At 35.8% G+C, this 26,406-nt stretch overlaps 1 protein-coding gene across 5 annotated transcripts; it reads left to right on the forward strand.

The window, feature by feature from the left end:
- The first annotated feature begins 5,227 nt into the window (after positions 1-5,227).
- LOC141387601 (focadhesin) lies at positions 5,228-24,982 on the forward strand. Of its 5 annotated transcripts, XM_073957507.1 has the most exons (8): positions 12,888-12,997; positions 17,783-17,911; positions 18,010-18,081; positions 18,195-18,413; positions 18,495-19,518; positions 19,577-19,791; positions 22,243-23,977; positions 24,646-24,982. In XM_073957507.1, exons 4-8 carry the CDS (start codon positions 18,328-18,330, stop codon positions 24,793-24,795), a joined length of 3,210 nt encoding a protein of 1,069 aa, XP_073813608.1. In that variant the 5' UTR covers positions 12,888-12,997; positions 17,783-17,911; positions 18,010-18,081; positions 18,195-18,327; the 3' UTR covers positions 24,796-24,982. The 5 variants fall into 5 exon arrangements, with proteins under 5 accessions (XP_073813606.1, XP_073813605.1, XP_073813607.1 ...); XM_073957505.1 differs by lacking the exons at positions 12,888-12,997; positions 17,783-17,911; positions 18,010-18,081 and adding exons at positions 5,228-5,374; positions 5,720-6,006; XM_073957504.1 differs by lacking the exons at positions 12,888-12,997; positions 17,783-17,911; positions 18,010-18,081 and adding exons at positions 5,411-5,580; positions 5,720-6,006.
- The last annotated feature ends 1,424 nt before the right edge of the window (positions 24,983-26,406 follow it).

Below are 26,406 nucleotides of genomic sequence, written 5' to 3' on the forward strand. Positions count from 1 at the left end.
AGGAACCATGGCAGAACTACCAGGTATTGGTGTCACACCAGCTGATCGAATATGAAAAGTCAAATCCCCTTATAAAAAAATTATTTTTGTTGTAATTTCCCCAACAACATAAAGAAAGTTTTGACATAACATATTCAACATTTTACGATGCCACTACCTGGGTAATTGTGCCATGAAAGGAACAGACCAAAACTGGGTATGTGTGTGTGGTGTTTGAATAATATGCCAAACAATTTTAAAAACAATAGAATTCAATGATTTCGAATATTGTTTTTAGACCATTTGTATGGAAGAAATTCGTCAGATTTGCATTGAAACAATCATTTTATCATATTCACAACTCGATTATGTGGATAAAACTTAACACTTCATTCATTTTTCGCTCAAAAAATGCATTTTAAACAAACCCACATGTTGCTTTTATTTTGAAGTTTTAGGAATTCAGAAAAACAAGGGTTCTATAGATTGTTTTCATTTAAATCTACCTCTTTACTTATATCATGATTGGAATTTAAAAAAACTAATAATTTTTCACATTTGATTGAATATTTTGAAAAACATGAATGAAAACTCGTTAGATTTTTAATTTGAATGTTTCTATATCATTCCACGCAGAAAGTAGAATTCTTGCAAAAATGTTTGGGGTCGCTGGTAATTCTTTGAAAAAAGAGAAGCTGTTTGAATCGTTTGCTTTTGAAAACAAAAAAGCACATGTTTATTAGGGCTTTATTAGCTTCAAGTTTAACAAAATACCACACATATTAAGAAATATTGTACCGCTTTTATAAGCGGTGTTTTAAGCTGGGTACACATTTGGTCTGTTCCACTACTGCAAGAATCTACTATGTTTTACTATTTTTTCGATAACATAAAGGACAAAATGTTATCGTAGTAAAAAGTAGTAGCTTGTTGCAGGTTCTGGAACAGAGCATTTTTATACATATCCGCCCACTCCATCTCAAATTTCGAAATTAACTCCACTCCAAAACTAATTTCCGTCTCGAGAATTACCGCAATGTTACAACTTTAATTTCTATTTCTTTATTTTTTAAACAAATTCTTAGAATTTTAGACACTCTGTTTTTATATTTGAAAAAAAAAGAAGACTGCGACTTCTAAAATGTATCGAACAGAGTGCATTTTTCATAACTCCGTGTGGACTGCATCGAAAGATGTTGTGAAATCATGACTCTGCATTGCACTACTTCCAAACTAATTTGCTGGGTTATAGCCTTTTGCAGGGCTAACCTTCTTTATGACTATTGATTTGAAATATAAGCAATGGAATTCATGGTTTAATAAGAAAGGTTAGCCAAAGCTTTATGTCAATTTAATTTTTTTCATTCGAGTATGCCTAAAACTTCAAAACAATATAAACAAACTGTGTATGTGTGTGTGGTGTTTGAATAATATGCCAAACAATTTTAAAAACAATCGAATTCAATGATTTTTAAAATTGTTTTTAGACCATTTGTATGGAAGAAATTGGTGAGATTTGTATGGAAACAATCAGTTTATCATATTCACAACTCGATTATGTGGATAAAACTTAACACTTCATTCATTTTTCGCTCAAAAAATGCATTTTAAACAAACCCACATGTTGCTTTTATTTTGAAGTTTTAGGAATTCAGAAAAACAAGGGTTCTATAGATTGTTTTCATTTAAATCTACCTCTTTACTTATATCATGATTGGAATTTAAAAAAACTAATAATTTTTCACATTTGATTGAATATTTTGAAAAACATGAATGAAAACTCGTTAGATTTTTAATTTGAATGTTTCTATATCATTCCACGCAGAAAGTAGAATTCTTGCAAAAATGTTTGGGGTCGCTGGTAATTCTTTGAAAAAAGAGAAGCTGTTTGAATCGTTTGCTTTTGAAAACAAAAAAGCACATGTTTATTAGGGCTTTATTAGCTTCAAGTTTAACAAAATACCACACATATTAAGAAATATTGTACCGCTTTTATAAGCGGTGTTTTAAGCTGGGTACACATTTGGTCTGTTCCACTACTGCAAGAATCTACTATGTTTTACTATTTTTTCGATAACATAAAGGACAAAATGTTATCGTAGTAAAAAGTAGTAGCTTGTTGCAGGTTCTGGAACAGAGCATTTTTATACATATCCGCCCACTCCAGCTCAAATTTCGAAATTAACTCCACTCCAAAACTAATTTCCGTCTCGAGAATTACCGCAATGTTACAACTTTAATTTCTATTTCTTTATTTTTTAAACAAATTCTTAGAATTTTAGACACTCTGTTTTTATATTTGAAAAAAAAAGAAGACTGCGACTTCTAAAATGTATCGAACAGAGTGCATTTTTCATAACTCCGTGTGGACTGCATCGAAAGATGTTGTGAAATCATGACTCTGCATTGCACTACTTCCAAACTAATTTGCTGGGTTATAGCCTTTTGCAGGGCTAACCTTCTTCATGACTATTGATTTGAAATATAAGCAATGGAATTCATGGTTTAATAAGAAAGGTCATGGTAGAACAAGAAAAGGTAGCAGCAATACCCAGCTGACTGAACTGGGTTGTAGTGTTAGTGTCAAATTCCATTCGACATTTTATGTATTTATTTCTATGTTCGATGTATATTAGGGATATATATTTTTGAAGAACAAATTTATTCATCAGAAAAAAAAACTATTTCCCTTAAAGACGGCTTCATATCATTGACATGTAACCTCCTCCAGGTCCGAACGACATGCCGCACACTAAAGCACAGCTTATAGAGGCGGTACAATATTTGTTAATATGTGTGGAATTTTGTTAAACTTGAAAAGAATAAAGCCCTAATAAACATGTGCTTTTTTGTTTTCAAAAGCAAATGATTGAAACAGCTTCTCTTTTTTCAATGAATTACCAGCGACCCGAAACATTTTTGCAAGTATTCTACTTTCTGCGAGAAATTATGCATTTAGTGGAATGATATGGAAACATTCAAATTGAAAATCTAACGAGTTTTCATTCATGTTTTCCAAAATATTCAATCAAATGTGAAAAATTATTAGTTTTTTAAATTCCAATAATTTATAGACATTTCCTTGTTTTGTTTACATTTACGTTGACACTAAGGTTTACAAACAAAAACAAATTCCTTTGTGGTTGTTGTTCGAGTTGTATTTGTTGTAGTATTAACTTTACCTTGTATTTGTTCTACCATGAAGAAAGGTTAGCCAAAGCTTTATGTCAATTTAATTTTTTTCATTCGAGTATGCCTAAAACTTCAAAACAATATAAACAAACTGTGTATGTGTGTGTGGTGTTTGAATAATATGCCAAACAATTTTAAAAACAATCGAATTCAATGATTTTTAAAATTGTTTTTAGACCATTTGTATGGAAGAAATTGGTGAGATTTGTATGGAAACAATCAGTTTATCATATTCACAACTCGATTATGTGGAGAAAACTTAACGCTTCATTCATTTTTCGCGTTTTTTATAAAATGCTCAAAAAATGCATTGTAAACAAACCCACTTGTTGCTTTTATTTTGAAGTTTTAGGAATTCAAGAAAAACAAGGGTTCTATAGATTTTTTTCATTTAAATCTACCTCTTTACTTATACCATGATGGAATTGACATTTGAAACCCAGTGGGTTTATTAACCCAGATATGCCCAGCGTCCTATATATAGGACACACAAAATTCTTGGTAATTTGATATGTTATGTTTATCAAAGTACCGTTTATTTTGGTGATATACTCAGTACACATCTGTAGCTCTTGGGATATTATGTGATTCCATTATTTTGAGCTACTATTTTTGAGTTTTGAGGTCTAGTTCATCGAAGTTGCCACCGATCGCTTAGTTTTTACAATGATTTTCGTTATGACCGATTAATTATTGGGTAGTTTTATAACGAAAACATACACGATGTGGAGCCTACTACGAAAAAACGTTAACTAGATGCCGAAAAGGTGTCTTTGGACTATATGTCAAATGTTTTGTTTCCCATAACTCCCAGTTATAAGATAAAACCCTGTGTCCAAAAGTGGCCTCAAAAACCACTTTTTTCAAAATTTTTTTAAAAAACCTTTAAACATACTGTTATTATTTCACATTTGCTTCTAAAATATTATAAAAATACTTTTAAAATGATCTCGATCAAGCAATGGGCATATCTGGGTTAAATCTGGTTATATATAAACGCACTATAAATCCGTTTATATACATATAAACGTCCCAGCAAAAAATTTTGGAAGTTGTGCAAATGGAGTTATGATTTCACAACATCCTTCGATGCAGTCCACACGGAGTTATGAAAAATGCACTCCGTTGGATACAATTTATAAGCAGATGCCTATGAGATCCCTACCAAAAAAAAAAAAAAAAAAAAAACAAAAACAAAAACAATTGGTTGATCCCTACCAGCCGCTGACGAAATCTTTTAGTTATTCTAAAAATAAGAGAAAGTTTATACGTTTCTAAGAATTTGTTATAAAATAAATAAATCAAAACTTAAGTTGCGAACATTTTTGCGGTAATTCACGACACGGAAATTTTTAATGGAGTGGAGTCCAGTTGGAAGTCGAAAGCTGAACTAGTGATGGGAAGGCAACATAAAAAACCTTTAGGATGATAAAGCAATATCAGATGCGCTTGAATTAAATGGGGAACGGAGGAAGTAAACTCAAATACGATTGAATTTAATGGAAACTTTTGTAATTTGTGTTTATATAATAAAGTTCTTTGCATTATTGTTTTATAGAAATAATAAATGCATTTCATTTATTCGCAATGGCTTGCATTTTTATTGCGTCTTTAGACTGACTAAAAATGCAATCCGAAGAGTGCCCTTAAATTCAATACAAGACATTACATCAAAAGTGATTAGGATCGAAAATGGAGTCATCCTAGCTGTGTGCTGTGGAAAAAATGGAGTGCATCCTAGCTGCGCGCACCTTGTAAAATTCACAAGTGAATTCATAGGAATAGATGTACTCCAACGGCAAATGTACTGTACACTGCATTAAACTGATTAAACTGCATCCACGCAAACTGCAAACTTTTTGCTGGGTTGTTGACGAGGTTTTACTGTAGCTCTGTTGCAGAACTAAAAAGTTTTTACAATTTTTACCACTTTTACACATTTTGCGTTCAAAAAATTTATATGAAAATCGTTTACGACTTTTACAACTTTTACCACTTTATAAAGTACGGGAACAGGCCATGTATTTATGCCGGTAAAAAAACTGCAGCCAACTTCACATGTAAACAACATGCAATCGAAATCAGCTGTTTTAGTTTGTTTTGTTTTCATTTACCAGACCACCAATTCCACTGTTGCACCTGTTGCAACTCCCAAAGGATTTTGCGACTTGCGCTGTGAATTGTTAGGACTCTAACTTCATTGGTAAGTGGTAGAACAATGTTGGAATTTACAGTCCATGCCATTCCAGTATTAACGCTCAAACGAGAATAACGTGAAATTTTCCACTACGCTTGGGAAAAAAGAGAAGTGAAGAAGGTATATGTAGAAGGAAGTGATTGTGCTAAACATAAATAAATAAAACAAAGTATTGCATTTTTCGATCAATTGGAAAGAAGAATTCCCAAAACGTAATAACCATGCAAAATTAATTTCAAATTCTATTTAAAATAATTTATTCAAATGAAACTTGATTGCAATTAATTTAGAAACTACGTACGTCCGGTTATTTATTGATTATTCTTCGCCTTATTGTTGTCTGCATTTTAGGGCATTTAACTTGCCATGGAGGAATTTAAATCGATAACCCCAACCACATCAGTGGTGAAAATTTCTGCATGTTTGGAAAAAATATTTCGTAAAATTGTGGAAAGTCGTGAAAAAAAGATTGCAGATCATAATATAAAAGAAATTGAATTTTTAAAATCACAATGCAAAGCTGAAAACGTACAACTTGGTTTAATGAGCTGTCAGACATTTGTGCGTTTAGTGGAACAGGGAGTCTTGGAGGCCAACAATGTTTTGCCAATGTTACTATCAATGTTGCCAAATTCTAGGTGAGTACTTATGAATATTAGTATGTTTAATGTATATTATACCTATGTATGTATATAAATTATCAAAAGCGTTTTGAATGGCCAAAAACTTTTAGAATTTAAAAATGAAATCGTTTGCTTGTTCTTTGTGGACTAGAAATAAGTCTAAAGAAAAATAAGTCGAAAGAGATATATCTGGGGCCTATTCTAGAACTTTTCCTTTTGGTACCGATTGAACCGTAAATAAATTCCTTGTCTTTGCATTACTATTGTTGTAAATTTTTATGAGATAAACCTTGAACACCCGTGGGATTTTAAAATTAACTTATTTATATTTTGTTATGCTCTATAACTACGATTCGAGATTTATACAACATATCTACGATACAACATGTCACTCATTTACAGTGGGATAAGTAATTTCTATTTCTAAAATACCAAGAAAAGTTTTTTGAGTTTATGAAGCACTAAGACACTTCGAATCATTCTTGGTCTTGCACAGAAATTTAGCACTGATGTCTTTACAAAAGATGGTCCAAGTAGTTATTTTTTTTGTCTAATAATCTTTTTCAGTTAGGAAGTCAAATTTCAATCGGCAACATAAAACGCGTTTTTCTCGAATCTTGATTTTTTGAGATGTGTCACTCTTTGAGTAAATGAGCGATGTGTATGTGTATCAATTATCCCAATTAAAATTTTAAATTAAGTTATCTAACGTTTCAAAATGTTACAGTCATTTAACTCGAACTTACCGACAGAAATATGAATTTGGATTAAAGCCCATTTTGGAAGTGGATATAATTTTGGGAGTCATTCCTTTGGGTAGCACTTTACTGCACTTGAAAAAAAATGTTGAGCTTTTGTGAGGGAGGTACCCTAAGGAGTGGGCCGTTATGATTGCCCATTTTCGAACTTTCATTAAGTTTGGACAAAATATTACGAGATCCAATATTTGGACCAAATTGGTTGCTCCGTCTAAGAGCATTCCATTTTAGGGAATATTTAATAAGTTTTGTGTTGAGAAACCAGAAGAAGTTGACCGATAAACACTGTCTTTGCAATTTATCTAAGAGTCGCAGAAATATGACGATATGCAAAGTTTGCAGGAACGCAGTATTCGTTTCGGAAGTTGACGTGTTTGTTTGTTTTTTACAGCTGTTAGAGCATTTTCTCAGAAAGTATGGAATTACCACTGAAAAAACTTGTACCGTATAAAATTTGTTACAACAAAGACCAAAGCGATTCGATAGAGGCCTTAAACTGCATTTTTTGAAATTTTGTGTGACCCGAAGGAGTAGACATATATAGCCGATTTTCGAACCTGACCTATTTCTTGTAGAAATATAATTATGTGCAATGTATGGACCAAATCGGTTACTACCTTTAGAAGTTATCCTTCGCATAATTATTCCGAACATTTTCGAACTTTTGTGGGGGAGATACCTAAAAGAGTGGACCGATATGGCTCATCGTCGAATTTAAACTAAGTTCAGACAAAATATTACGATGGCCAAATTTTGGACCCAATCTGCAGATCCGTTCGAGAGTTATCGTGCGCACCAACCACTACACTTTGTGCCTTAGGGGTTTTTTACAACTTCGTGTTATTTTCTCAGGATGTATTGACTTGCCCTTGATAAAACTTGTAAAAATTTAGTACCGAATCGGTTGATCCGTTCGAAAATTATCGTGCGCTCCAAATCGACTCTAGATTGTTTGAAACGGATTTCGCTAAAAGGACTTGGGATTTGAAAAAAACATTTGGACAGGAAAACTAACTTTGTAGACATAGAACCATCTTCGGTAGTGACTTTCATGAAATATGCCGGAAAATTAAAAAAAAATTGAAATCGGCTGGCACCGTCATACGAGGACCATATGAAAACGTATAAAGCTTGGATCCCTGGTCACGTGGGAGTGCCTGGTAATTGTTACGCTGCAAAGAACGCCAGCAATGCGCCACTTATCGAACACATTTTTATCTAAAGACTTGATCTCAAAGCACACATATCGGATAAGTTACGTAAACAACACATAATGCCTGTCTGCGTACTCGATAATTTGTAATAATTATTACTAATGTTTCTAAAACTGACAGTTGTTCAATGGAAAAGTTGCTGAAAAAAGTGTTTCGGCAACATTTAGTAAGTACGAAGACAAACCTATTGCCAACATGGTCCACTTTCAACATTATCACTACACTGCTTGGATCCATAAACAACCAAAATATTGATAGCAGATTCCAATACATTAAATGGAATAACATAACTACAATTTAATTAATTTTTTTAATTATTCTCAATTGACATTGTATATATGTATGTAATATGTATAGTAGTTATTGATTTTTACGGGCTAACCAACCATTGGCTTTCTAAAAGGTGTCATTTGTGGACTCAGTTTTGAACTCAGCAGAGTTGGCTAATCTGTGAAGAGGCTTCAGTTTGTGTTCGCCTATACGCAGTTGTACGTAAGTGGTACCAACGTCTTCGGGTTCTAATTTGCTGAAGATGTCGAGAAAATGAGGGTTTGCTAAAATCGCGGGACATCTTGGGTAATTAACAGTGGTTCTTTTCGAACTTTTCGGCTACCTTCATGGTTGGCAATTCGTTTGCACACTCTCTCTTTCTATTAACGAGGACAGTTTCCAGCCTATTACTCCAATTGGATGTTAAAAATTAGCCTCAAGATTTTCTCCCATGATGCTGTAGAATTTGATACAAACACTTTCATTTTACGTTCTATGTATTAATCTCGAATTTGTAATAATTTTAATTGTGTGCCATTGTTTATATCGTCACCACAAATGCCAAAACTCATAACTAATAAAATAATAATTTTACAGGAGGAACAAAAAACGTTATAAAATGAAAAACTGTTTTATGGAATATTAATCTTATGAAGGCTAGTATATGGGATATTATCAATCATACACGAATGGGAGTAAGTAATGAAACTATTACATTACAACAAAATCTGCAATATTAACGCATTTTACGAAATGCCTTTTCATGAATAGGATAGTTATTTTTTAACGTCGAAACTTAAAATTTTACAAGAGCATTTATTTTAGTCTTATGTATTAGATTCAATCAAAACAAGTAAAAAAGTATCAGTCGGCTTTGCCGACAGAGATATACCTTCAGCTCGTTCGTGCATAGCATCTTAGTGACGTTTTTTAAATATTGAGGGAAGTACCGGAAGTTGTGGACCGGTATTGCCTATCTCCGAACTGAAACTGAGTTTGGACCTAATATGACGAAGGCCAAAATTTGGACCAAATCGGTTGATCAGTTCGTGCTCTCCAACCACAACACATGGTGCCATAGGTTGATTCGAGCGCAGCTTTAAATTGAACTCATCCGAAGTTTTGTGTGGGAGGTACTCGAAGGAGTGGACAAATATTGTCCATATTATATCTGGTGAATATATTAGGACGTGTAAAGTATGGATCAAATCGGTCACTCCCTTCAAGAGTTATCGTGCACACAATGTTTCCGAACATTTTTGAACTTTTGTGGGGAAGTACCTGAAGGAGTGGACCGATATGGCTTATTTTCGAACTTAAACTAAGTTTGGACAAAATTACAAAGGCCTAATTTTGGACCGAATCGGCAGATCCGTTCGAGAGTTATACTACGCTCCAACCACTACACACGGTGTTATAGTTTATTTGCACCTTTCAGGCTATTTTCTCAGGAAGTATGGACTTGCCCCTGATGAAACTTGTACCGTCGTATTCGAGAGCTGGTCCTAATCTCAACTTTTCCGCAATTTTGTGTGGGATGTACCCGAAGGAGTGGACCGACTGAGTCCATATTGGAACCTAGTCTAAGTCTGGTAGAAATTTCACGATGTGCAAAGTATGGACAAAATCGGTTACTCCCTTCAAGAGTTATCGTCCGCACAAATTTTCCGAACACTTTCGAACTTTTGTGGGGGAGGTGCCGGAAGGAGTGGATCGATATAACCCATCTTCGAATTTAAACTAAGTTTGGACAAAATATTACGAAAGCCAAATTATGGACCCTCGTTAGCATAAATGCTGAGGGTATAAAAATAATTTTGATACGATTTCGGAAATTTATGGTGACGATATGTACATATGCATGTCGCAACTGTCGTATGTATTTACAATAAACTAACCTAATGTTTCTAAATTCTTAATTTATTTTCTCAAATGTTCAGCATTTATTTACCATACCATAATATACATATTTAAATACAAATTATTTACCCGAAATATTGCTTATACGCATGCATATTTTAGCATGAAGACTTAAGCATATAGCGAGCCAACGAAATATGTTTCGTTCAATGGGTCCTTGCACCCAACTACCCCCTTCTTTTGATTTGAAATATATTGAAAATCTAATATGAACTGGTGTATTTAACGACCTACTTAAGTGTATGGCTGCTTAAAGTTAGCGTCGTATGTCCTGTAAAGACTTGGAGCAATTGAAACATTTATACACGCTCAACTTAGTTAAGCTCACACAACACACACATAAACAATTATCACAAGAAAAGCCAACGACCATTGTTGGTCAAGGTATGCCAAGTACTTAGAAACGGAAACTCTAGCCATAAAACATGACCCAAGTAGGAAGAACTTCGTGTTGTATTGGTAGACATGAAAAATGTAGTAAAAACAAAAAGAATGAAAAAAAAGCGGCAAAAGCCGCTTATAAATGAAGCGAATAAGAGAACAATGTCAACAACACAAGACAAACGAATTATAAAAGGAACTCTCAATAAGGTATGTAGCCATTAGCAATGGAACCGCTAATCCTACATATGTGGTTATGTATATAAGTTGGATCAGCCACAACAATAATAATATCCTCTTTCAAAAACAAACAAATCAAGGGTGGCAGAAAATCGTTATACGAAATACGTAGTAATTTATGCTAAAGTTCAGCCTTGATTCTAATATTTTCTTTTTGATTTGAATTGCATATCATTAAACAATTGAACATTGCATTTTGGTAATAGATAATTGTTGCTAATAAATAATAATTGCTTCAAAGGTCTGGCCTAAAGTAGGTCTATATAGTCGTTGTCACATTTTACAGAGGTGGAAAAATACCTCTCAGCGTAATATAGGTGAAATTTCCTGAGTATTCTTCTCTACAAATGTCAGCCCAGAATCTCCGACAGGGGAGAAAAAAATTTGTCGGTATAGTACGGTCCCTCCCAATTTTCGGTTATTTGAAGTTTTCAGCATCATTATGACTTTACAGAAGATAATTATTAGCACAGGTCCACGTTTTGATATAGCCCCCCATAGAACGGTACCTTCCGATTTTCCGTATTTTGAAGGTTGTGGCCTCAATATCGAACCAAAATGGTTAAAGTTGATTATCTAGTTTTTGTTTGGGTATAAAACTTTTAACATTAAATTTTCGGTATAGGTCAACGTCTTCAAATGGCCCCATAGAGGGGTACCTTCCGATTTTCGATATTTTGAATTTTTCACCGTCATTATCAACCCGAGACGGATGAAATATGGTATTTGGTCTTCGATGCGCGTATAAAACATTTCGGGGAGAATTATCGGTATAAGTCCTCGTTTTCATATAGCCTCCCATAGATTTCTACCTCCCGATTTTCAGTATGGCCGACTTCCGTATTGCCAGTTGTTTTGTATTCGTGCATGAAACTAGGGGTTTTTAAATCGATTTCCCCACTACTGCAATTTCATAAAATTACTCAAGTATGTAACGCGATTTAAGAACCCCTAGTTTAATGCACGAATACAAAGCAACTGACAATACGGAAGTCGGCCTATTTTGAAGGTTGTGGCCTCTATGTCCAACCAAAATGGCCGATATTTGGAATTTAATCTTCATTGGGGTATAAAATATCCAACAGAAATGGCTGAAGTTTGGAATGTAGTCTTCGGTGGGGGTATAAAACTTTCCACCAGAAATTTGTCGGTAAAGGTAAACGTCTTCATATAGCGCCCATAGAAAACGTCCCTCCCGAGCCAAAGTGGATGAAATTTGGTATTTAGTGTTCGATGGGCGCATGAGCGTAGCCAGGAATAGCTAGGGATGGGCAGCTGCCCCCCCTAGATCCAAAAATGATAAATATTACGAAAAAAACAAGCATTTGCCCCCCTCACTCCCCTATAACAACCAAAATTTTCAGAAGAGAATTATCATTATAGATCCACTTTTTCATATAGCCCCCATAGAAGGTTAAATTCCGATTTTTGATATTTTGATGGCCTAAATATCCAACCGAAATGGCTGAAATCTGTTAAACTTATTTAAAGACTTCTTATATATAGGATACCCAATCCGCGGAAAACTTCGTTTTTTCGGCTTTGTTGTATAGCCTCCATACTCTGCAGGAACTTAAAGTTATCCCTTTTCAATCCAATTTCGATGTCCGAAAGTTAGATTTTTTTTCTCCGCCATCCTCAGTCTACCCCAATGTCATTAATAATATTTTCAATTGATGTCCAAAAATGTGCGGTTTTGTCGTCCTTCAACGCTCGTTAATAAACTGTTAAATTGCAAACCACACAAATTATAATACAACCTAATCAAGATTTTATTATGGTCGGCATATGCCGTAACGTTTTGTAAATTGTTAGTAATTTATCAAATATTTATGGCATATAATAAAAATTACTCTTTTTGATTGTAGTTGTTGATGGAAACCACAATTAATGTGGGGGCGTGAATATGAGAGTGGAGGCAACGTTTGAATACCAAAGTTGTTGCAATCCATTATTTATGGTCGTTACGACATGAATTTACCACTGTCAAGGGTTTTCAGTCACATTCCACTTGAACTGTGTTATTGTACTTTTCTTTCTTTTTACTATTCTTTTAGTGCGTTTTTCCCTCTTATATTCACGGCAGACTTGGTTGTGGTTGTAATATAAGTTTGAATTATATTTTTCATTTCTTCACAAAAAAACGTTTAATTTTTCATTCTTCATTTGTTGCTGTTTTTTTTTTGCAAAAGTTCTTTGTTTGGCATTGAACTTGAATTTGTTGTAATTTAATAGAATTTGAAGGACATCTTGCGGTTATTCATTCACAAAAGCAAAAAAAAGAAACTTCATTTACAATAGTCCTTGAGTGTAAACTTAAATGGAATTCATATGGCAGCAGTTTGCAACTTAGCTCTGGACGTCTAATATTTACACAGCCACAAAAGGAAGAAATCAAAAAAAACTAATTGCATAATAATAAGTGCCTTCCAGTAGCCGGCTCTATGACTTGGCTATACTGGACTGTAATAAAGAATAAACGCATATTAAGCGTTGATGTAGATGTACTCAAAGTCGGAACCACTTATTCAAGAGGAAGAGGAAATTGCCTTGGCAGTAAAGTGGTTTTTATCATGATTGTTCTCTTCCATCAGTAGTAGCACTTTATATGCAATAGCAGAAGGGTTTTCTTTTTAGTAATTGCAGCATTTTTTGTTTTGTTCTAAGCTGTTTCTTGAGGTGTGTGATCATAATCCTTTATAAACATGTTACACCTATAATGAATATAAAATTACAGTAGTAGGTCATACTGTTCGGAACACACACAAACTAATTACAAGTGAAAGTGAAGAGATAAAAATACAGAAATATCCTCCTTTTTCGTGTATATGCCACATATGACAGCGGTTTCATTATTCCGACACAACAACGTTTGGGTCAGTTTCTACCGACTCATTTATATATTTTGTATATTTTTCTTAGGACAGCAGCGAAGAGGTGGTAATCAATTAATACCTGCAGAGAATTAATTTCAACATTGTAGTGGCGTAGTAGATTAGGTTAGGTTTAAAGATGTGCAGCCACTAAAAACAGTTACGACTTCACTAGAAGGCCGTGGGTCCATTGTGTTCATCCTGGATAGGTTTGATGATGATAAAGAGCAGATTCCCTGGTTATTGCTTGTAGAAATTGAGGGTGTAGGTGAAGAACTTTCCGGGATATTGCTGTTGTTCACGTAGGAACAGGCAATTTCATAATAAAGATAGTGAATGCCTTGGTGAGGATTGCGTGTGTAGAGGAAAGAGATAATTTTGTTAAACGGGGATCTATTTTTAATATACAGTCCACTTAAAGAGATAAAGGAAAGGGTATTCATTATGAATAGAATACATGTGGTATGTCTGAGATAGATTACTGGATGTAATCTATGCTGCAGACTGATAAGCATTTGTAGCGAGTTTGCTTGCCACACATAATATAGCAAAGTGTGTCTAAAACCTCTCCTCTCTGCGGCAAACTAAAAAGCAGGAACAAGGTGCACTCTCCCTTTTTCTTCTACACACTAGTACAATGTAGTTCCAAAGATTATTATTTTTACTTTTAATAGAATATTGCACTACAAGCATTCAAACAATAAAAACTTCGTGTAGTTTCCAAGATCTATATCCCGGTTTATCAGCTGTGTTTCATTTATACTGTAACATAAAGAGATTAAGAAAGAAAGTGACACTAGTTAGGTGTTTTGTCAAGACAGAGGTTGGAGGTAGCCCTTTGTACACTGTATAGTTTGGACATTAGTGCCTTATTCCCAAGTACCATATGGGCAGAACCACCGTAACATACAACCAATAGCTGCTTCTGCCACTAGCAGACAAAGAGATGAGATACGCCAGTATTTCCCAGATGACCCAGTAACTTCCTAGTCATCCAGCATCGTAGAGAGAAATGGGTGAAGCATCTGGACAACTGTGAAGCTGGTTCACACAAGCTCTGGGCCACAGTAAAGAGTTTTACAGGAGACAGCACGCAGAAAGGAAACATTGTTGTAAGTTTCGGAGGTACTAACATCATAGATGCCAAAAAGGTGCGGTAAAGTTGTGACAGCAATTTACTGTGCATCCAAATGAGCAGAACAGGGCTGCCACTAAGGAGAGCCTGAAATCTAAACAGAGACGCCTTGGTTCTATTCACAACAGAGACCATCAACACTGTCATCAATTGAGCTAAACCATCTAAAGCCCTAGGATCTGATGATATTTCCATGCTCATGACTATCGGTCAATAGGTCAGTCAGTGATTCCAGAGATGTGAAAAAAGGAGAGGATAATTCCGCTACCAAAACCTGACAATCCACCTAGAAAGGATATTCATTTATATCGTCCAATTTTCTTCTTGTCACCGCCAGGCAAAGTTTTGGAGTCTCTAGCATGGCTGAACATCTTCCTGCAACATAACAAAGACCAAAAGAATCACAGCACCACCACAGGCTTCACACATGTGGACAACAGCATTGCAAACGGCTTAAATTTATCAACAACAAGACCCGCCGAAAGTACTATGATTGTAGCCCTAGAATTGTCAAAGGAATTTGACACATTCGATCATGCAGTGTTGTGTGGCGACAACTTGAAATCTAAATTGCCTGGTACGATGAAAAAATGGTTTTGCAACTATATTAATGACAGACATGTGGAATTCAGAGAAAAGAATGTCGGAAAGTTAAATAATGTGTACCGCAAGGTGGTGTAATATCACCCTTGATTTTTAACTTTTACGTCTCAAATTTTCCTTCCAATATGGCCACCTGTGTATGCATCAATGAACAATCCATATCTCGCCACCCTGGCTACGTTTTTGACGGAGAGAAAGTTTCAATTATCAGCGTCGAAATACACAGCAACCATCTTCACCTCATGGACAATACCCGAAAATACTCGGCGTGGTCCTTTCGACAACCTTCTTACCTTTCCGAAACATGCAGTCGCAGTCAAATCCAAAGTCCAGAAACGTATTAACGTACCAAAAGCCATCTCCGATACCACATGGAGCAAGGGCAAGGAGATCCTGATTACTACCTACAAAGCAGTAAACCGCTCAGTCCTAAATCAGATCCACAGATGAAGGCGGAATATTGTCCTACGAACCGGATGAATCCAGATGTCAAGTGTGGAGCACCAGGAGGGAAAGCCCTAAGCCAATGGGTCTCCCGTGAGCGTAAATTTACTCTCGCTTACCACTAGTTAGAGTCCACACAGGTTTTGAGCGAGAATAAATTTATACTCACTGGAGATCCATTGCGTTACATTGCCCAAAGCACTTCCGTCCGTGTGACACTGGTTGGTGTAGTATCACACTTCCTTCGGTGTAAAACTGCCGACTTACGTCGATGAACTGGCGGATAAAATCAATGCCTATCTTGCCACCCTATCTACGAGAAACTTGCAGCTATCAGCGTCGAAATCCACAGCAACCATTTTCACCTCATGGACAAAGGAGGTAAATGATATTGTCCAAAACACACAAAAATACTCAGAGCGATCTTCCACAACGTTCTTACCTTCTAGAAACATGAAGTCGGAGTTAAATTCAAAGTCGAGAAACGTAATAAAGTACTAAAAACCCATCTCAGGTATCACTTGGATCAAGTACAAGGAAATCTTGCTTACTACCTATAAAATAGTAAGCAGCTCAATCCTAAATTAAGCAAACCACCTGTTTGGGGCCACGTTTTCATATAGCCACCATAGAAGCCTTCCGATTTTCGTTATTTTGAAGGTTATGGCCTAAATATCCAACCAAATGGCGGAAACTTGGCATTTAGACTTCGTTGTGGGTATACAATTTTCCACCTGAAATTTGACGGTATAACTCATATAGCCACATAGAACGGTCCCTCCCGATTTTCGGTATTTTGAAGACTGTTGCCTCAATATCCCACAGAAATTGAGTATTTACTCTTCGTTGGGGGTGAAAAGTTTTCCACCAGAAATTTGTCAATATACGAAAGTTCACGTCTTCATACAGACCCTATTCAACGGTCCCTCCCGAAGGTTCCTGCGTCATTATTAAATAGAAATGGATGAACTTTGGTTTTTAGTCTCTGATGGGGGTATAAAACATTTCTGAAGAGAATTATCGGTATAGGTTCACGTTTTCATATAGCCCCCATAGAAGGGTATCTTACAATTTTTGGTATTTATTTATTTTGGTTGTTGTCTCAATATCCAACCGAAATTCGACAGGGGTACAAATCATTCCTTGCAAAAAACATACAGCATAGATCCGTGTTTTGATCATCATCAGTGTTGATATTCTGCTCCTCCAAGGTATAAGCCTTAACCGTAGAGGAAGAGCTTAGTACTAAAGTAAAGTTTTGTAAAAAGTTTTGTAGCCTCAAACATGTAATTTAATTAATTTATATCTGATGATTTTTTAGCATATTTATACCCTATACCACAATGTGGAAAAGGGTATAATAAGTTTGTTTTCCCAAAAATTCATGTAACGCCGCGAAATATTCGTCGTAGACCCCTCATGTGGTATACCAAACTTCATATCTCGACGAGATAAAGCGATTTAGCGATGTGTGTCCGTCCGTCCGTCCGTCTGTCCGTCCATTAAAAATTGTAATCAAGCTAGAGGCCGCAATTATGGACCGATTGTCACGAAATTTAGTATGGAGGTCGGGTTTGGACCAGAATAGAACTGATTAGTTTTTGGCGATGATCGTGAAATGTTAAAGGGATGAAATGGACCAAAAACAAAATTTTTGCTCGATTTTGTAGCCGCTCTGTAGGTCGCAATAATAGTCCGATCGGCGCGAAATTTTAAACGTAGTTTTGGTTTGAGATGAAGAAGTAGCGTGCAAGTCAACGGTATGATCGGATAATATTTAGCGGGTTAAATTGATCAAAACTTTTGTGTGAAAATTGGTAAAATTTCTAATGCACATCTTATAACAGCTAGCCCGGAAAGCTAGTGCACAGGGATAGTGGTATAGGGTATCACATGGTCGGCCCCGTCCGACTATAGTCTGTTCTTACTTGTTTTATTTAAATTTGTTACTAGTTTTGGCATTCCTTGTTAATTATTTTGCATGTTGAATTTAAAGTTTGAATTTAATTTAAACATGAAATGAGTATTCGACTAAGATTTATGTGAAGGGTAACACATTTTCGCATGTGAAATAAAATCTAGGTTAGCTTTTATGTTTGTTCAGTTTGATTATAAATTCGTGACTTGAAGTTTGTTGAACAATATTTGCCTTTTTTATATTTTTTGCCATAAAACAAAAGAGGTTCTAAGTGTTTATGTGTTAAGAATGACCAAACAAAATTTTGGTTAAGTTGTTGCTTTTTACCCTAAAGGTTAGACATGAAGTACATACTTCAACACTATTAAAATCCACCTACTAAATTGGAAAAGACCTTTCATTAATGCTGAACCTCCTCTATTGTTTTATTATTATTATTACTTGCAGCCCCATTCAGTACACCACCATTACCGAGGGAGTTGTCAGTCTCCTACTGCTGAATTTGAAACGAAAAGCTGCCACGTTAAAGGAAAACGAAAAATTCCAATCACAATTTGGCCTTAAAACGCAACAACATCCCATGATTACATTGTTGCAAAATCCAGGAGTTAACATGAATGACGTAGCGAATAAAATTAATGGCATTTGTAATCATCACGATAAACAGTAAGCGTAATTTTTGTTGCTTTTTGTTTTTATTGCGTTTAAAAGATCTTTCAAACTGTTATTTGTTTTTTCTATTTTTAGAATCAAAGAATACAGCATAGAATATTTGCGACCGGTTTATTTATATATTCTGTGCAATCCACAAACTCTGTCCGATTCCAAAACAATATGGACTGGTCTATTGGCTTTAAGTAAACACAGTCTCGAGGCAAAAACACTAATGCAAGAAGTCTTGTCCTGGAGCAAAATTACAACATCTCAAAATTGCCTTTTTACTTCCACCCTGCTAATAGAAGCCATTGAGCATTTCCTGAGTCAAAAAGACTTCAAACAATCCATTGAGTTATCGGTATTTCAAATTTTGGTTGTAAATAATTTGGTTAAATTTGGTATTGATCCACGACCCAGTCTACATTGTACTCTAAGAGTTTTACATTCGACACGCGAACATTCACAAAATCATTACAATGTAATGTTAGTTCTGCTCTCGGAAAGTTTACACTTGCTATCGCCCTGTTATTTGCCCGATCTGTTGCGTATTATCTCATTTATTGTGGTTCAGGAAAACTGTGGGCATCAATACATTCTGAACATGTGTCTAGATGGTATCATCCAGTGGATGTCTCAGACTGCATTCATACCTGCAGATGGTCTGGCCATTGCCCATCAAATTGTACGTAAAATATTGGATGTGGGCAAAGGGATTGCTACAACAACACCAATCCACACTAAAAACTTTGAATCGGCAACGATACGTTATTTTCATCCCGATATAGCAATGGCATTTGATTTGGCCAAACTGGTGGAATCATATGATGAATCTGAGGACAAAGATGTTTACACATTTGTCGATACACTCAATGTGAAGGCAAATACAACATTTTGCCAGCGTTTACATTTATTCCTACGTGCCTTGTTCCTGTCCCGCGAACCATCTGTGGACTGTTGGTTTAAAATCTACGAAGTTATATTGGAGATAATAAAAGTTAATGCCGATATAGCATACGATTTTCTAATGACGTACATATTTAAATTGGCCGGTGAACACAATCCTGAATTACAAATGGAACTTTTAAGGGGTTTGCCAAATTTCGCTATTTCAAAGGTAGGTGAATTGATATAAAAATTTTGGAACTGATAATTTTAATCGAATGCTTTTTTAGGACAATATACCCATGATTTTGAATACCATACGTAATTTGTGTAGCTATAATCCAACTTTTAGCATGGATCTATATTTGAAACTTTGGCGTGTAGAATCACGTACCTATCCATTCTTGGTGAAACTGCTGTCATTACCCTCAAAAGATGTTAAAACTAATAAATGGGAATTTGATGTGGCAAAAACTTATACAATACGTGAAATCTGCTATGAAAAGTAAGTAAAGTGATTAAAAACGAAAACCAAATGAATTCGAAAAGTATGGCGGCTGTTGAACTCAGTTTGCCCTATGTGGACATAGGGATGAGCTAGAGTTTATTGAGATCAGGATTTCTCTTGGGCAAGTGAGTGTACCTCCTTTCGAATTTGCTCACCACCTTGGGATTAATTTTAATAATCCTGGACTCTGTCGTCGTGATGGACTAGGGTTCCCCGCCGATGAACTTCCTGATATACAGGTATGCCATGAAAACCGAATCGATTTGCTGAATCGAAATGGTATATAATCGGAGTGCCGTTGATGATATATATATATAGTTTTACTTCGCAAACGGTTCATATTTGAATAATATTTTAAAAATCCATTGTCAATTTCATTAAAATATACACCAAAATTAGAGATATACGATTTCGATTTATGGCAAAACGAGTCGAATCGTTTTCCATCACAAACCTGATAGTCTTTAGACTATCGATTTACGATACTAGTCGAGGCTAGTCGTGGCTTCATTGGGTTGGTGTTTTCTTCTGGCCCAGTTTACAGTCGCTGGAACTGCTGTGTTATCGAGTTCATCCTCAGATAAACTGTCCTCGGTTTCCGAAGACCACTATCTTGACCAAGACTCGGGGCCACCCTTAATTTCAAAACTAATTGTCTGCTTGTTCCGCCAGAGTAACCTTCATAAAATCTAGGTTGATTTGACATTAGGGGAACTCTAATTAATAGAAGATCACTACGTGGGTAACCTTACAAACCCTTGGTGGGTCACAATTGCTTCGATCAACATTTTCGGGATTTTAAGTGAGGGAAATTTTGGCATTAAGCAACCCCGCATCGCGTCGTGAGTGTGTGTATAGCGTGTTACTCGGTTTATCTGATCACTTGCGGATTATTCACATATCTTCATGCAAGTTGTTGATTTGATTCTCAAGCAAGTGTAACCAGGGTTCTGACGATAGTTATTCTGCCTGTAAAAAAGTTACCAGACTATTGAATTGGGCCTATTTTACTGCTTCTGCATTTGGCAACCTGTTGATGTCCGGTGGCGTGATATATTGGTTTCCTGGCGGTTGTTCCTTCATTTGTACTGATTCGGATATGATGAACAACAAGTTTTATTTTAATCGTAACTTCTTAACAAATGATTGAGACTTGTTGAGTAGCGTGATCGTAGCTAAATGGGATCTATGTTAGATAGGACGGTAAGAGTATCTATCTCATATCTTTTTATTCTATCTCCTCTACATCTGCACATAGACTGCAGTAGTCAATGTCACTGTTATCCCATTTTGAAATTAGAGATCTCACTCTGCAGTGACCCGTTATAAGTCCCACTGCTATTTTCATCGCTAACTTATTATGTTACCATGGCCTGGAAACCAACATAGCTTTACGATATCGCGTATGGCATGCAGAATCTTCCTGCAATCAAGGATAGCTCGATAGTTAATGTTCCATTACTTGAGTGCCTTGAAGGACCGCCCAGTTCTGCTGCTTTCCTGATAGCAAGAATCTCCGCCTGAAAAACACTGCTGTTATCGTCAAGCTTATATGAGTGTTTAATTAGTGGATTCTGGCAGTGAACGCCGGCGTCAGTTCTTTCTTCCAGCTTTGAACCGTCTGTGTATATTACCAGACCGTCCAGAGGAGATATGCCCTCACCCCATGCGTCTCTGCTCGTAAAGATAGCGGATAAGGAGTCGATCTTGATGCAAGCGGGCATATAATCGCTTACGCAACACCTGCCATTTAATTCACGTCGAATATCAAGTAGTTTTAAAACTTTCGAATGTCCGAAGTGTGACTTCGTCACGATCCTGACTCTATGATTCTAAAAATCGTTCTTGCCGTTTGAAACTGGATTAGCATGTCCAAAGGTTGGAAATCCAGACTGACGTTTAAAGCTCTGCTAAGATGATTCTAGTGATTCTGGGCAGGGACTTAACTTTGTGTGATTTTATATTAGAAGTTCCATTTTTGTTGGCTTTATCATGATCCTAGCCTACTAATTTTACTACTAATTTTATTACCAGAAGCCTCAATAGAGAACTCCTACTTGCGTCATGCTATAGAGAACTTTAAATATTGATTTAAGCTCTACATTGTTGAGGCCCCCCTTCATAGTCCGACGTCTAGGGATGGGCGAATTTCCTAAACAGGACATAAAGACACAGGCACCCAACCATTTTTTAGCATACTTGTTGTTTGTCATCAGGACTTTTAAGGCTGAACTCTTGGCAAACTAGTTAGTCATCCTGTTCATCCTCACCGTCAGCCCCAGTCCACCGCGATTTGTAAGTTGCATATCGTCGTTTAATACTGCCTACGGTCTTTGGGTCTTTAGACAGTATTTTTTGTAATTTGGCTACTTCATTTACTCCCTCTTTAGACTTGTTGGCTTTTTCTCCATATTTACCTTAAAATAACAATCATTCTTTACTTTACAGACCCACACAACATGGTTCCGATTTGGTATCCCACCTTTCCGATATACTCAACACCTGTACCGACGATGCTGGTGATTTGCCAACCTCGTTAGCCTTGGATGCCATTGTAGCGTTGTGTGATAGCAATACGGTTAATATAACATCAACATGGCGGGTGTTGAGTAGTAAATTTCGACATGAGAAACGACCTCGTGCTCTCAAGTCGCTGTATAAGTTCTTTGCTCATGTTCCCTTACTGCAAACACCAACACTTGAATTTGAACAGTTGGTTGACGAAGCACTCGATCAATTATGGTTAACTATAAGTCGCTCGGATACAGATCCCGAAATGATACGTGAAGCTTTGGAGGCACTGAAACACTATGAAATCGGTACGCTTTTGACATTGAAACATATACCACCACAATTCCGACAAGACCTACACGTTGCACGAGAATATAAGGGTCCAAATGGTCGGGAAGTCGTTGATCTTGAACAAGAAATGATACCCGGAGAAGTGTGGGTACAGCTGTTGCAAAAAATACGTCCCGAGTGTGGTGCAGCTGCGGCCGACTTAATAGCCCATTATATTTATGGTGAAATAAATGAATATCGTGGTGGTCTTTATCGCCTGCCAGAAGGCAAACCAGAACCCCGAAAACTTCAAGGATTATATCCACAAAGTCCTCTGCGTGCTATCATCAGCTATTTGGTTAACCAATCGCGCTATGGAGATCATGTTGCTGAACCAATAGCAGTCACAAATGCCCTGAGAGCTATATCGAAAAAGTTTCCCAAACCCATACCACCGGTTGACTGGAGTTTCCTCCATTCTTTCTTCCACTTGTCATTTGAGACAAGAAAATATTGTATTCTCATAGCGAAAAATCAACTATTACATTCAGGTACCGCCAAGCGTTTAATGGAAAATTTCCTAATGGATTTCGAACCGAATTGTTTTGAAGAAGATCTGCTGCTATTGTTTTCGTTGTTGCCGGAAATTTCCAATGGTGTTAGCCTGACAATATTGAAGAATTTTGCAGAAAAGGTGGCAGTCTATTGTTTTAAAGAATGCCAGCTGGCTGGATTTAACGAAGGATGTTTGTTTGAAAAATTTATGGACAGTGTGAAATACATATTCATGGGAAAATGTGAAATACCTGAAGTTTTGGACATTTTCACTTTAATTGTGGAACGTTATATGGATTCCATGGATGTAGATTCGAAACTATTTCAACGTTACACTGAAGCTGTGGCAGTTCTGCCCAATAATGCCATTGATGGTCTTACATTGCCCTCAAATTGGTGGGAAACTCCCATTGGCAAGTTGAAAAAGGCCACAATTATACGTTCGTATTTGGTTTTGTATAATGGAAATCTAAGCAACCCCTTAAAATGGCTTAATCCCATAATTGATGCATATGCTACACGAAAGGAGGATCAATTGTTCTTCTTTCGGCATTTAACCTCAGTTCTTTATGCTTTTAACAGTGATGAACAATCGTGCAGTTGGATAATGGAAATGTTTATACAAATCCAAGCACTCTTAGCAGAGTCGTCAAATAAGGAGAAGCTGGATAAGGTATTATATCTATTGGATATTTTCATATTGTCCGTAGATGTGTTATCGGGCTGTGCAGTGCTATTGGGTAATTTGGATATAGTAGCCACACAACGCAACGAACGTTTTCAAATATTTCCGGAGAGCTTGCAATTTCTGTGCGAACATATCTTTTGGAAAGATCAAGAAGCAAAAGTAAGTAAATACACTAGGCTTATGACTTTTTTATAACCTCGTATCCCTGTATCATATTTTGATGAGTTTTTACCTAAGATTAGATAAAATCTTAATTATAAGGTGATTCGATAAAAAAAACTCACGCACCAAACTTTGAAAACTTTTCTATAAGAGCCTTTTTGACAAATTTTTGAAGTCATTATAAGCAGATATATAACTGAAAATAAGCTTTGGAGACCAACCAAACATAACCAAAATGGCATAACCTTTTGTTTCTCACTAAATTTATCATCATATCACGTTTTATATCATATATAATTTTATTTCATATATCATATCAATCAAAAGTGGTTTGTGCGGGACCTTTTTCAATATTTAAATGAAATAAAAGTTATTATAGTCAATAACAGGCAAAAGGTCATTCATTCATTCGTACAACAGCAAATAATTTTCTTGAGAAACATTGTTTTCATTTCATAGTATTTTTTATTTTTTTTTGAGTGGTTTGTGCGTGACCTTTTTGCATACTTAAATAGAATAAACGTAATTTTAGTCCTTAATAGGCAAAAGTTCATTCATTTTTGCTACAGGAAATCATTTTTGAGAAAAAAGGTCAAAAAGTCATAACCCTTATATACATACATATAACAATTAAATAGAGGATTACTAATATTATTTACTTGTAGATCTATGAGTTCCTTTACAATCTATACAAAAACCCAGCCATACCCGATGTTTATGCTTCCATTTTTAAAGATGCCATAATATGTTCTCGCAACAAAACTTATTTCGATGCCAAAGGAATTTGGACAAAATATGTTGGAATGCGAAAATGAGTTTTGGATGTACGATGTTTTGCGAAATATTGCTCAGTAGTTATTTTTATTTTAATGGTGATGTACGAATTAATCTCTCACACAAGTGCACATTTGATGAAACTGCCATTTTTTGTATGCTTTGTATGTTAGTTTTGTATTTATAACTGTTGCCAGTTAATAAAGGATTGTTTGGTTATTTATACAATTACTACAATTACTATGGAGAGTTTATTGTAATTTATTGGTATCTGTAAATTTTCAATGTTTTTTTTTTTTTTAAATTCGTTCTATAGATAAACTGTTTTATTATCCTATTATGCATACTTTTCACTACAAAAATAAAAATGCCTATTAATACCATATGATTTCAAGTACGTAATGGCCTTTCCAAAAATAGTCGCAACAACTTGTTTTGGTAATTAAATGTAATTTGTCAATATAGAGCATGTTTTTAGAAATCCCCATTTTTAAGGAAATTTTCTGAATAAAGTAATAATGAGGTTAATTCTTCAAAATAGGAAAAATAGAAACAGATGTAGACAGGAAAGAAACAATCATATTTAAATAACAAACAACACATGTTTGCGATATGCTTAGCAACGATATTGGGTTATTGGTGATAGATAGGAACATAGTTTGGGGAAAACCTTTATGTTTAATGACTTAATGCCAGTTGCCTTTTAATGCCAGTTAAGGAAATTTCCGTGTGGAGTTTTTTTTTTTTTCTTTTTTTCTCCCATCGGACGCCTCCCCAGGTGGTGGATAGGGGAAAGCTCATCAGATATGACGGGTACCGCAAAAATAAAATATGTGGGGCGAACCAAAAAATAAAAGGAAAAAGGCAGCGTCTGATCGAGATTCGGCGGCAGCAAACAGCGTCTGTACTCCATTGGAGCGGCTGAATATATAGACGGAAAACTATAAACCCTTCAGAAGGCAACGGGAAACCACTGAAGTAACATCCCTTGAAAATCGTACAACATGAACAATACAACGCAAAATACACGGCCCTCAGTCTCCGGCCAAGAGAGGGTGCTAAGAATCCCCGGAGGTAAAACCAAACAAAAATTAACAATTGGGACATGGAATGTCCGAAGTCTCTATGAAACTGGAAAACTTAAAAACACCATCAGTGAAATGAATCGTCTTAAAATAGACATATTAGGTGTTAGCGAAACATGGTGGAAGGACAGCTGTGACTTTAGAACGGAAAATGTGGCTGTTTACCACTCAGGAAATCAGCACGGCATTCATAGAAATGGAGTATGTATCATTGTAAAAAACCACATAGCCTCATGCATAACTGGATATGTTTCACTGTCAGATAGAGCCATTCTACTTAAAATAATGGCAAAACCAATAAACATCAACATAATACAAATTTATGCTCCCACATGCGATGCAAATGCCAATGACATCGAGGAATTTTATAACAACATTGAGCAACTATTAAGAATGACAAAAAATCATGAAATTAATATTATACTAGGTGACTTTAATGCGAAGGTTGGTAAGGATGAAGTCAAAGACATCACTGGAAAACACGGTCTTGGAAACCGAAACGAAAGAGGAGACCGACTTATACAATTCTGCCAAGAAAATAATATGAAGATTATGAACACATTTTAT

The sequence above is a fragment of the Musca autumnalis genome, unplaced genomic scaffold, assembly GCF_047663935.1.
Source record: "Musca autumnalis isolate F117 unplaced genomic scaffold, ASM4766393v1 scaffold_5, whole genome shotgun sequence".
Lineage (NCBI taxonomy): Eukaryota > Metazoa > Arthropoda > Insecta > Diptera > Muscidae > Musca > Musca autumnalis.